This window comes from Muscardinus avellanarius (assembly GCF_963383645.1).
Source record: "Muscardinus avellanarius genome assembly, chromosome: 1".
Classification (NCBI taxonomy): domain Eukaryota; kingdom Metazoa; phylum Chordata; class Mammalia; order Rodentia; family Gliridae; genus Muscardinus; species Muscardinus avellanarius.
This window is the reverse complement of record NC_137786.1, coordinates 184,717,016-184,730,140: the sequence shown is the minus strand read 5'-3', so window position 1 is coordinate 184,730,140 and position 13,125 is coordinate 184,717,016. Positions and strand designations below refer to the sequence as shown.

Sequence of the window (13,125 nt, the reverse complement as noted above, 5' to 3'; positions counted from 1 at the left end):
TTGTTGGAGGTAGAGTACCTAGAAGCTTGTTTGTTAAAAATTTTAAATGTTTTTAAAATGTTTCTGCTTACAGAATATTGTTCTAACATTTGAAGAATTAAAAAAAGGAACAAGATCCAGACTCCTTCTACATAAAAAGCTACTTCATATTCCTACTTTTGTTGTTGTTTATATGCATATATGAACTTTACATAACTATAGTCACAGAATATCTTCTCTCTCACATTGCCAATATGTAATTAGTTCTGTTAATTTGGAAAAATTGCAAAGGCCTATGTAAGAATTCAAACACTTCTAAGTGTATATTAAAAAAAACCCCACACAATCTCTCCCTACCATTTTCTTTGCAGAGGGAACTCTGTTAACAGTTCGATGAGTAGATAGTTTTGTAGTTATTTCTTTTATTTTTAGCCTACCACCTATGAGATCATACACCTATGAGATTATTGGTTAATATTGCATTAACTAAACCAGGCATGGTAGTACACACCTGTAATCCCAGTTCTTGGGAAGCTGAGACAGAAGGATCACAGGTTTGAGGCCAGCCTCAGCAACTTAATGAGATTCTCAGCAACTTAACGAGACCCTGTTTCAAAATAAAAGTAAAAAGGGCTGGAGTATAGCCCAGAGGTAGAACGCCCCGAAGTTTAATTCCCACTACCCTAAAAGGGAAAAAAATACTGCATTGACTGTATATAAAGAGTCATAATTTCCTCTAATTATCTTCCCTTTTAAGAAATCTAGATGAGATCTGGTGAGAGAAAGCCTAACATACACACACACACACACACACACACACACACACACACACACACACAATTGTCCTTTTCTTCTAGACATAAAGCACTATAGCATTTCCCAAGGCCATACTCAGTCTAGCTGTTGTATCAGGCAAACTTCAGTAGAGCCAACAGTAGTTGAGAATCTCTAGGTATGATTCCCCCTAAATAGTAAATCCCCACTCTCCTATCTCCATCCTCCTGTATGACTTTGTTCACATGTGTGTTTCAGCATTTCTGCACTTTGTATTGTGACTGTCTGCTTATACAGACATGGACAGGGGCTGAATGGGAACTCACTCTCTTATGCTCAGTGCCTGTCAGATCCTGGGAGCTCCAACACTTGCAGAGGGGAAATCAGAGTTCCTCTGGAGCAAACACAGCCCTGGGTGTGGAAACTTCAGTGCCTTATGTATTGATTGATTTTGCTCTCAGTGACCTGTAACCATGGAAACGGCGGGTGTCAGCATTCCTGTGAAGACACAGCCGAGGGCCCTGAGTGTAGCTGCCATCCACAGTACAAGTTGCACCCAGATGGGAGACGCTGCCTCGGTGAGTGGATGAGTCTGCCCTAACCTTAAACCAAACCCTTAATGGTGTTTTGCACCAGATGTGGGGTATTTCTGGTGCATACGTCCCGAACAGACAGTGCTGCTTCACCTGTTGCAGTGGGAATGGTTTAGTTTTGGGGTGGAGGTCCCTCTCTCCTGTGGGACCTTGGAAAGCCCTTCTTCCTCCACCACAGTTTGTATTCCAAGGACTGGAACAACACATCCCAAAGGCCAGGCGACTAAAAGTTAGAGCTAGCAGTTGGTAACAACACGGCAAGCTTTAGGGTCAGCAGGAGCCAGGGATGCCTGTTTCTGGCAGGATGTCCACCCTGTCCTGCAGGGCGTGTCCTTGACTAGCTCGGTTTGAAGGCTTTCCAGGCCCACGGTTCTTTGTGTCCTAAACTAAGGGTACTGGAGTGAATCTGAAGCTGTGTTCCCCAGTTTCTCCTTGGCCAGTGAATATACTTCCAAACCCTTTCCTATTTAAATGTTTATAAGGATCTGGGCCATTTAACGCGCTGTTATTTCTTGCAGAGCCTCATTGCAACATATTTTTGTTGAGTGCTCAGAGTCACACATCATACGGTATTCTCGTGTCTGGGATTTCAGCAGAAATGCTCGTTGAGAGGATGAATGTTCTGACTCACTCAGCCCGAGAATTGCGGTCTTTTGCTTCTCTTGTAGAGCGTGAGGACCCTGCCCTGGAGGCGACAGAGAGCAATGCCACGTCAGTGGCAGATGGGGACAAGCGGGTGAAACGGCGGCTGCTCATGGGTAGGCGCCTTCTCTCCCCTCCATTGGCCCCTGCCATTGTTCCTCGCCCCAGCTCAGTGCGTCAGGCCTGAGCTTGGGGGCCACGTGCCCACAGACCAGCTGAACCAGAGTGAGCAGATCCTGAGAGCAGTCGCTTAGTCGCTGTCCAAGACCCCTGGTGCTGTGGGCAGAGCGCCGGCCGAGCTGGCAGAATGACGGGGCTCATGTCCTGGCACTGCCTAGCTAGCCGTGAGACTTGGCAGACTGCCCCAAGCCTCAGTCTCCAGTCTTTCTTTAAAATGGACATAATAAAATATACCTCTTTGGGTTATCAGGAAGCTCAATTAAGAAAATATTATGCAAAAGTGTCCAGAATCCAGTACCCGGGACATAGCGAGTGGCCAGGGAATGCTGGCTCCTGTCCTTCTGAGCAGTTCTAACGAGAGGGCCACTTTGGGCAGCCTCCAGCTTCGCACGGCGGCTTGTCTGGTTCTGTGTCCACAGTGTCTTCCACGCCTGACTCAGCCAATGTTAGCGGTCAGATGAATGGGGAGAGGGGTACTTGGCTGCAGGGCGGGGATGGTCAGCCAGCAGGCCCGACAGTCAGATGGAAAGGACAGAGAAGCCGAGCAGTGGGGGTGGGGGTGGGGACCAGACAGACCCCTTCAGATGTTATTCTGGAGAGAGTTTAGCTCCACCTAAGCAAAACCACCCTCTGGAGACCTGGTAAGATATCGAGCAGCCATTGATTACCAAGCAGGTATCTCTTCCTTCCTTCCTTCCTTCCTTCCTTCCTTCCTTCCTTCCTTCCTTTCTTTTTTTATGTGTTTATGTGTGTAGTACTGGGAATTGAACCCAGGGGAATTGTACCTCTGAGATTCTTCATTTTGAAATAGGGTCTCACTGAGTTACAAAGGGCCTCACTAATTAGCTGAGGCTGGCTGTGAACCTGCAATCCTCCTGTCTCAGCCTCCCAAGTACTGGGATTACAAGCGTGCACCACCATGCCCAGCTAGCAGTTAATTTTTCTGAACCCTTTTCTGCTCTTTAAAATTTATTTTTAAGCCGGGGCGTGGTGGTGCACGCTTGTAATCCCCGCGCTTGGGAGGCAGAGACAGGAGGATCGCGCAGGTTCGAAGCCAGCCTCAGCTACTTAGTAGGCTTTCAGCAATTTAGTGAGACCATGTTTCCAAATAAAATATAAAAAAGGTCTTGGAGTATAGCCCAGAGGTAGAAAGCCTCTGGGTTCCACCCCCAGTACCACCAAAAAAAAAAAAAAAAATTTTTTTTAAAATTTATTTTTAAGCCTGGCGTGGTGGCGCATGCTTGTAATCCCTGTGCTTGGGAGGCAGAGACAGGAGGATCGCGCAGGTTTGAAGCCAGCCGAGCTGGCTTAGGAGACCCTGTTTCCAAATAAAAAAGTATAAAATAGGTCTGGAGTGTATCCCGGAGGTAGAAGGGTTTCCAGGAACCCCAGTACCACCAAAGAAAAAAAATTATTTTTAAGCCAGGCGTAGTGGTGTACACTTGTAATCCCAGGACTTGAGAGGCTAAGACAGGAAGATTGCAGGTTTTAGGACAGCCTCAACAAGTAGTGAGACCCTGTCTCAAAATAAGAATAAAATAGAGTTGGGGGTGTAGCTCAGAGGTAGAATGCTCCTGGGTTCAATCCCCAGAAACAAACACACACACAAATTATTTTTAGCTGGGCATAGTAGTGCACACCTGTAATCTTAGTATTTGCGAAGCTAAGACAGGAGTATCACAGGTTCGAGAACAGCCTCAACAAGTAGTGAGAGTCTCAGCAATCTATGGAGACCCAGTTTCCAAAACGTTCTGGGGGTGTAGCTTGAAGGTAGAATGCATCTAGGTTCAATCCCCAGTGCCACAAAAATTATTATTATTAATTTTTTTTTGGTGGTACTGGGGTTCCTGGAAGCCCTTCTACCTCCGGGCTACACTCCCAGACCTATTTTTTATACTTTTTTATTTGGAAACAGGGTCTCCTAAGCCAGCGCTCGCGGCTGGCTTCGAACCTGCGCGATCCTCCTGTCTCTGCCTCCCAAGCGCGGGGATTACAAGCGTGCGCCACCACGCCCGGCCACAAAAATTATTTTTAAACTTAAATAGTACATGTAAATGCTATAAAAGCTTCCTTACCGTGTTTTAGTGAAATATGTCACTTTCTTATCTCATAACTTTCCATTTCCTCGTCCCATTTGCCAGAGGGCCACGATTCTCAACTCTCCTAGTCGTTTCTTCTCTCCCTCTACATTTCTGAAGAAAAAAAATGCTGTGTGCACAGCTATTTCTTTTTTCTTGCTTTTTTCTCTCCACCCTGACCCCCGTTCTTTCTTCTTTCTTGTAGTGGGGGTTGAAGCCAGGGTCATTCTGCCTCTGAGCTACACCCCAGCCCAATTCATTTTTTTGTTTAAAACAAGGTGTCACTAAGTTGCTCAGGGTCTTGCTAAGTGGCTGAGGCTGACCACAAACCTGTGATCCTCCTGTCTCAGCCTCTCGAATACTGTGATCACAGGCATGCACCACCGTGCCTGGCTGAGAGAGAAGTTTTAAAAAACTTTGCGTGCCCGAAAAATACTTTTATATTCTAGCCTTTCCTTTATTGAAGCTTTGGCTCAGTATAGAATTGAGAGTTGGGAAGAATATTCCATCAGAGTTTCAATGTTACTGCCCCACTCTTTTCATTCTTATTCTTGGTCCTTTGTGCCAAACCTGTGGACACTTCTCTCTGGAAACTATCACGATCTTCTTGATGATCTCATATTTCACAATAACGTCCCCTAGTGTGGGACTTTTCCCACCTGCCATGCTAAGAACACAGTAGCTCTTTTTGAGACAGGCATTCAAGTTCTTGCTCCTGAGAAATTTTCTTACACATTTTATTATATATATATATATATATATATATATATATATATATATATATATATATTGGTGGTACTGGGGGTGGAACCCAGAGGCTTTCTACCTCCGGGCTATACTCCCAGACCCATTTTATATTTTATTTGGAAACAGGGTCTCACTAAGTTGCTGAGAGCCTCACTAAGTAGCTGAGGCTGGCTTCGAACCCGTGCAATCCTCCTGTCTCAGCCTCCCAAGCGCGGGGATTACAAGCGTGCGCCACCACGCCTGGCTACTTCATTTTTCTTTGTTCTTTCTCTTTGGAACTCCTATTAGTTAGTTGCTATAATTCCTGGATTGCTCCTCTAGTTTTCTTCTCTTTTCTTTGTATTTTTGTTCTATTTATAGAAGATTGCTCACTTTTTTCCCCTAATATTTCTAGAGGATTCTTTTAAAAATTTGTTTTCTTATTTTAATTTTTCAAGAATTTCATTTTGGCCTTTTTTTTTGTAGGAACCTGTTTTTATTTTATGGATGTTTCTCTTACCTCCCTGAGGAAATTAGAAGATTTAAATTTTCCTTTTACCCCCTGAGTTACCTGTGTTTCCTCTAAGTTTATTTGCTATCGTTCGACTTGGTGTATCATATTAGAGGCTTTCTTAAGATTCCAGGTGATTCTTGACTTCATAGTTGTGAAGCATTGAAAAGCCAATTAGATACTCTGTTGGCCCATGGACTTTGTGTCTGGGTCACTAGGCAGTGGCTTGGCCATTATTTGGAGATCCTCAAACCCCAGTACTTACAGGCCCAGGTCTGTTTAGCTGGAGAGGATCCCTTCAGTGTCTTGCCTGAGGAGGTAAGCTTGCCCACCAGCATTCTGAGAACTGAGGAGGGTGGGGGCAGCATCTCTTTTCAGGGAACAGACTCTCACCTCTCTCTCCTCCCCTTGCATTTCTGGCATCTCTCGGGTCCAACTTCTCCAAAGCATAAGCTTCTCTGCTGTGGCCAGAATCGGGAAGGGACAGTCACATGGCTGTGCAGAAGTAAGGAGGGAAGAGTCTGGGGGTTATAAGATCTCGGTCTTTCTGTGTTTAACTCCATCCTCATTTCTGCCTCCAGAGTAACTTGATAGCTCCAACTCCTGGTCCTTCCTTGGATTCTGTGGCTCACGTGAACTTGACCACTGACCGCAGCAGCTGGGCAGCCCCTGCGGTGTGACTTTCTGTGGGCCGGTTGCTGCCCTTCCATTGACAGGCCAATTCTGGAATATCTGACATCCTTCATCTGTTGTCTCTTCTTCCATTTTCTTAGCCCATAAGAATTTATGCGTAAAAAAAATCTTCCCTCTCTTTTTCTTGAGGGTTTGAGAAGAAACAGAAATGCACATATTATAGGTGTCATATTGAATTAGAACTAAGCTTGCCCCCCCCCCAGGGTTTAAATTTTGGTAGCTGTGGAATTGCAATGATGTTGCTGGATGCCTGGATGCTAACAGTAGAATGAATGGAAATAGCACAAAACGGCCATGTGCTTATTCCTCACCTCCATAAGTTGCAGTTTAACAACTGGCTTGTTTTTCATGTAGTTACAGTCGGCCTTTCTAGTTTCAGGGAAAGTTAAACTTGTGAGTGAATGGGTGGTTGCAAGAATGATATCATTATCCTGCCACAAAGGAATGGTCGGGGTAGGCAGTTCATACCTTCTCTTGCTGTGCCCATAACTCAGACTGGAATGAGAAAGATTGAGGTTCAGAAAGAAGTGCCCCTTTCATCCTGTTCTGTGCTCATATCTGGCCTGCCAGACTTGGTCATATTTAGCAAGTTATTGGCTGTGGTTCATTCAAAACCTTCAGTGGCTTTAAATCTGCTTAGCAGGAGGAACAGCTCAGCAGGTGGGGAGACACCTTTACCCCTCTGGCCACCCTACTAGCTTCCTAGATGCGTAGAAGGAACAGCACCTGTTCTGGCTCTGTCTTACCTGCAGGTGGCAGAGACTTGGGTTGTGGCCATGACGACCCCTCCTCGTTCTCAGGCTTTCATAAATTTTGTCAAATATTGATAACGGTACCAGCACTTCTTTAGGAAGATAACTGCCTTTTCTACCTGCTTGTCAGAAACGTGTGCTGTCAACAATGGAGGCTGTGATCGCACCTGTAAGGATACTTCCACAGGTGTTCACTGCAGTTGCCCAGTTGGATTCACTCTCCAGTTGGATGGGAAGACGTGGTGTAAAGGTAGCATTCACCTGTGTGTGCCCGTGTGCGTGTGGGAGCCTTGGTGCCTGTCGTGGAGGGAGCCCCGTGCTGATGTGTGGGATGGAAACTCTTCCCATCGTGCCCTCTGAGTGACTCCAGACTTGCTTATGATTCATATTGATGGGAACTTTTCTATTCTGGGCTATTGGATGGTTATAATTGAGTAAACTTAATTAGAATCAACTTAATTACACTAACCGTTGAGAAGGTCAGCCTCTAAGAGCACCAGAGAATCCATTTGGGCAGTGTCCTTATTAGAAAAAGGCAGTTCATGGAAACAGTCATTGGCAGGAGATAGCATCAACCTATCATAAATAACAGCCTCAGATTATTATGTAAATAATAGTTGAGATTATTATCCAGAGAACTTAATGAATAACTTTACCATCAACTTTTACTGATGAAGACAGATCCCATTGACTTACTAGTGTTCACCGGTAAGAGTGCAAAAGATTAGTTCTTTTTCTTTCCTTTTTCTTTCTTTTGCGGGTCTAGGGATGAAACCCAGGGGCATTTGACCTCCGAGCTACACCCCCTGCCCTATTTTCTATTCTTCATTTTGAAACAGAGTCTCACTAAGTTGCAGAGGGCCTCACTAAGTAGCTGAGGCTGTCTGCGAAATCGATCCTCCGGTCTCAGCCTCCCGAATGCTGAGATTACAAGCGTGCGCCACCACGCACGGCTAGGATTAGTTCTTTAGCATGATAAAAAAAAATAGACAGCTAACAAGATGAAACTGAGAAAAGACAAGAGCGATTATCAGAATCATTTAAAAAATGTTGAAGCTACTTGATCATTGTATAATTTGCCAAAACAAATGCTCTAGTCCCCTGTGGCTTTAATCATTAAGCTAGAATAGAGAGTTGCTAGCGGGAGCTATATCTTATCCTGAGAGAGGTTACAAAGATGAGAATCAAGCAGGACATCACTACTCTCTCCCATAGTGCTTGTCAAGGGCATCAGAAATCTGTTGTCTCTCAAAACTGGCTCATAGACGAGAAAACAGATTAAAAACAGTTTTTAAGTGCTTTTCTGGGTTTGTTTTTGTTTCAGAGAATAATGAACACACACAATAGCACCCCGGGGACCTGTGGGAAGAGAGGCAGGTTTTGCTCTCTGATTTGCTGATGCTTGCCTGTTACAGATATCGATGAGTGCCAGACCCGAAACGGAGGCTGTGATCATTTCTGCAAAAATACTGTGGGCAGTTTTGACTGCAGCTGCACAAAAGGATTTAAGTTATTAACAGATGAGAAGTCTTGCCAAGGTATGCGCTGAAAACATAGCTGTCCTGGACAATGACACCCAGGTTGAAACAGAAGATGTCACACCCTCCCTGGTAGAGATGTCCCACCACACCTCCTGACAGCCACTGATCCCACCTCCCTCCTGGGCTTCACTTATCACACCTGCTCTGTAGAATAAAAGCACTGATGTAGCTCACAGGTATATTTTAGAAAGGAAGCTGTTGATGATTAGAGAGTGCCTCAAAGAACCGGCAGGTGTGACTACAGCTGAGCTCACTGCTAGAAAAGGGAGTGCAATGTAATCTGGGCCACACTGGGGTTTGGAGACTATGAATCGTTTTCCTTGTTTCAAATCTTATTTAATATTATTGAATTTATGAGAAAGGTTGATAGCAAAAATTTATAGAATTAGATGACACACCTTTGTAGCAAAAAGTTAGGGTATGTCCATAATCAAGACCATGAACCATGCGGGGCATGATGGTGTACGCTTGTAATCCCCCTGCTTGGGAGGCAGAGGCAGAAAGATCGTGCAGGTTTGAAGCCAGCCTTGCTGGATTAAGAGACCCTCTTTCCAAATAAAAAATATAAGCTGGGTGTGGTGGTGCACGCTTGTAATCCCCATGCGTGGGAGGCAGAGACAGGAGGATCGCACAGGTTCGAAGTCAGCCATGCTGGCTTAAGAGACCCTGTTTCCAAAAATAAAAAAAGTATAAAATAGGTCCTGGAGGTAGAAGGGTTCCCAGGAACCCCAGTACCACCAAAAATAAAAGACCATGAACCCCAGTTGATATTGCCTTATAGTTCGTGTTTTGAATGACCAGCCTTTGGTACTTGGAGAGGAGGATAGAGAGGGAGGGAGATCCTGGTTGATCGTTAGGCAGGATTACAGACCCCTTTTCAAATGCATCTTTCCCATATAATGGGGCAGTAAGAGAACTTCCTTGGGCAGCAGTTGTTGGTGTCAACAGTTGTTTTGGGTGTTGGGAAGCTGTTTGGGGACATGTCACCATTTATATTTTTAGATAAGCATCTTTTATGTCTTATTGATTTGCAGGAAGTAGCTACACCATCAGCCCTATTTTATTTTTTATTTGGAAACGGTTTTACTAAGCTGCAGAGGCCCTCACTAAATTGCTGAGGCTGGCTATCAACCTGCGCTCCTCCTGTCTCAGCCTCCTGAGTGCTGGGATTACAAATGTGCATCGCCATGCCAGGCTAGGATTGCCTTGTTTTGTTAGAAATCTCAGCATTAAGCCAGGCGTGGGGTGCACTCCTGCAGTCCCAGTGCTCGGTACGCTGAGACAGTAAGATCACAGGGTTGAGGCCAGCCTCAGCAATTCAGTGAGAACCTCAGAGACCCGGAGAGACTCTGTTTCCAAATAAAAAATAAAATAGATGTATTTTGGAGGTAGGAGGCTTCTGAGTTCAACCTCTAATACCAGACACACACACACACACACACACACACACACACACGACTCAGCATTAACTCACAATATGAAATCTGACTTCGCTTCACATAATAAAGATGTAACGTGGTCTTTTTTTAAGTTTGTGGTGTGAATTACACTTTCTCTTAATATATAATTTGCCAGGCAGTTCAAGTGTATTCTTTTTAAATTCTAAATGATTATTGTGTGGTTTTCTTCAGTTTGACTTGGAAAGCAAATCTGCTGTTCCGCATAATGTTTCATAATGTATAGAGCAAGCAATAGTGTTTAAGCTGTGTAAACACATTAAAAAGGAATTAGGAAAGTGATCTCATTATTGTTGGCAAAGTGAAAGCCGGTCGCGAGCAGCCAAAGTCAGCTACCGAGTGAGTCCGTTTTCTCAGCAACTGGCTGATATTAATAACAGATTTCACAGAACGGCATCAGTTACTGGGGAAGAAGCTGACTTTTTCTCATTTTTCACTGATCTGTCTTGGTAGAACAAATATTTGTACAGAACAAATTTGCTGAAGAAATCGCTAGGGTTTCTGGGAAAAGCTAGGGATGAAGAGGTTTTGCAAGAATGTGCCCCTTTTTATCTCACTTTTTCATTCCTCCTGATCCATCCAAATATTTATTTTTTATTAACATCGTTCCTCGCAGCACATTCGACGTTGAAAGAGTGGTCTAGCGGTGCTCTTGTGGGCTTGCACTGACTACCACACTGGTCCTGGTTTATCCATTTAGAGACACAGGTTGTAACTGTGAAAATCCTCCAAAGAGTGGAGGGAGTAAAACGCTGGAATTCTAGTCTACAGGAAAGATGCAAGGGCCAGACCATGGAAGAAGAGATGGTTAGATAGATGAATGCAGCCTCCTGAGGCTGGTTTGCAAGACCCCGGCAACAGCCAAGGAGGTGACCACAGGGAGCCAGGAAGATAGGCGACTCATGGAGCTGGCCTGGAAGAGGAACAGAGCCAAGAGACTGGCCAGCTGGATCCAGTTTAGAGCTCAACCACCCATCTTCAGTGCCTGACATCAAAAATGACTGTGGCTGGGCGTGGTGGCGCACACTTGGAATCCCAGCATTTGGGAGGCTGAGGCAGGAGGATCGTGGTTCACGGACAGCCTCGCCTACTTAGTGAGGCTCTTTGCAACTCAGTGAGACCTGTTTTCAAAATAAAGAATAAAACATAGGGCTGGGGGTGTTGCTCAGAGGTAGAATGCCTGGGTTCCATCCCCAGTACCGAAAAAAAAAAAAAAAAGAGTGGATATCAGTCTTAATACAGTCTTTTAGTGAGAGAGCATTAAAACCCAGGACTAACTAGCCTCTTTAGGGCCAGTAGACTCAATCTCAGAGGATTAGAAAGAGAGGAAAACGAGACTTAACCTCCATCCCAAGTATGTTCTTGCATTTCACCATAGCTTAGAAAGTTACAGCGGCTGTTATACCAATAGTAATATAACAATGAAATGCATAGCTAGTATTATTATTTACAATATCGTTTACAAACCCCTTTTTAGGTATGCTACCTCATTTGGCTTTATTTATGTAATTTACTCGGCTTTGTAAATGAGCAGGGGTGAGAGAGACCAACTTAGCGAGTGCCACTTGCAGCAAGATTTGGAAATAAGGGTCCCGGCAGTGAGTGCACTCACCGTGTGCTGCTCGACATTTTTTTACACAAGTGAGAGAGGAGAACGGTGGGTAATTTCCCCAGCCTGTGCATTGGTTTTGTCGTTGGTCAGCAACTAGTGTTTGTGATAAACCCTTCCACTCGGCTGTCAAGTTCGTCTCAGCTCCCCTCTCCCTCTGACACGACAGATGTGGACGAGTGCTCTTTGGAGAGGACCTGTGACCACACCTGTGTCAACCACCCCGGCACGTTTGCTTGTGCTTGCAACAAAGGCTACACTCTCTACGGCTTCACCCACTGTGGAGGTGAGTGGGAGGCGGGGAGGGGTGGGCCTGGGGGGAGCAGAGCCCACCCCTGAGGTTTTTTTCCCTACCCTGGGGGTGAAGGGCCTGCTGGAGCCTCTGTAAGAAGGCAGCAAGTCCATCTGCTCAAGGGAAGCGGCTGCTGCCGGGAATCTGCCCATATGTATCCCTTCAACATGTCAAGTGTGAAGTGGAGCGGAGAGAGGCGCTGAGCTCTTTCAGCTGCGAACTCTCCGTTGACTTTATTGACTTGTGGGTGTATTCAGAGACAGGAGGGTCTCTCAGGAGCCGAGACCCTCTCTGCTGGAACTTCCCAGAAGACAGTAAAGTTGCCGTCCTCGGTGCAGCTTGGCAGAGCACCAACCAATTCCTGCTGTGCGTAGGCACTGGCTGCAAAGCCTTGGCTTAAGCCCTGCAGTTAGGTCTTTGAAATGAAACCACTGAGTTCCTCTCTCTGTGCACATTTAGCATCATGTCCTCATATGTTATAACCTTGTTGTCTAGCAGTCTGTGGCTCAAATCAGATTGGTACTAACGGATTCCCACTCCACTAACTGATGGCCCCTGGCCATCGGATTCACCCAGAAATCTTTGAGAACACTCATTCAGACCCCAGTCCAGAAGGTTGCAGGGCCTCCAAGGTGATTCTGAGGATGTGCAGGATTTGGGAACCACTGGCCTGAGCACTTCCCGCCCAAACCTTAGCATCCTGTGCTTAAGAATGGATAGTGTGGTGTTAGTGGTGCTTTGCCTCCCTTCCCTTGTCTCATTGCCTTGCTGGCATGGCTAACTACATACTCTTCCCAGGCCACCGAGAAACACCAACAGAATGTCAGTTGATGGGGATGAGTGCAGATCACTTCTACTCTGTGTCTAAACTGAAGAAAGAGTTGAGTCTTAATAGGGAGTCTTAACCGATTCCCTGTATGTGTGGGACAGAGGATGGTGGAGACTTACTCATTTGTTGAGGCACTGGGGATAGACCGAGGGGTGTCCAACTCTGAGCTACACCCCCAGACCTGTTTTATTTATTTATTTTTGTGTGTGTGTGCTACTGATCATGGAACCCAAGGGCATAATACCTCCAAGATACACCCTCAGCCCTATTTCTTATTCTTTTTTTTTTTTTTTTCTGAAACAGGGTCTCACTGAGTTGCAAAGGGCCTCACTAAGTACCTGAGGCTGCCCACAAACTGTGATCCTCCTGTCTCAGCCTCCCAAATGCTGGGATTACAAGCATGTGCCACCATGCCTGGCTTAGTTTTTATTTTTTAAATAATAATCATAAAATAATAATAATGATGATA

The 13,125-nt window shown here is 45.3% G+C and overlaps 1 protein-coding gene across 4 annotated transcripts in view; it reads left to right on the top strand.

Moving 5' to 3' along the window:
- The window catches only part of SCUBE2 (signal peptide, CUB domain and EGF like domain containing 2), a gene marked incomplete at both ends in the record, with an annotated part of 76,953 nt that overhangs the window by 30,887 nt on the left and 32,941 nt on the right, over positions 1-13,125 (top strand). For all 4 annotated transcript variants that reach the window (XM_080692178.1, XM_080692179.1, XM_080692176.1 and 1 more), the window contains 5 exons: positions 1,215-1,331; positions 2,015-2,104; positions 7,059-7,178; positions 8,344-8,466; positions 11,705-11,821. In XM_080692178.1, the coding sequence (XP_080548304.1) occupies positions 1,215-1,331; positions 2,015-2,104; positions 7,059-7,178; positions 8,344-8,466; positions 11,705-11,821 (567 nt within the window). The remainder of the gene's footprint in view (positions 1-1,214; positions 1,332-2,014; positions 2,105-7,058; positions 7,179-8,343; positions 8,467-11,704; positions 11,822-13,125) is intronic.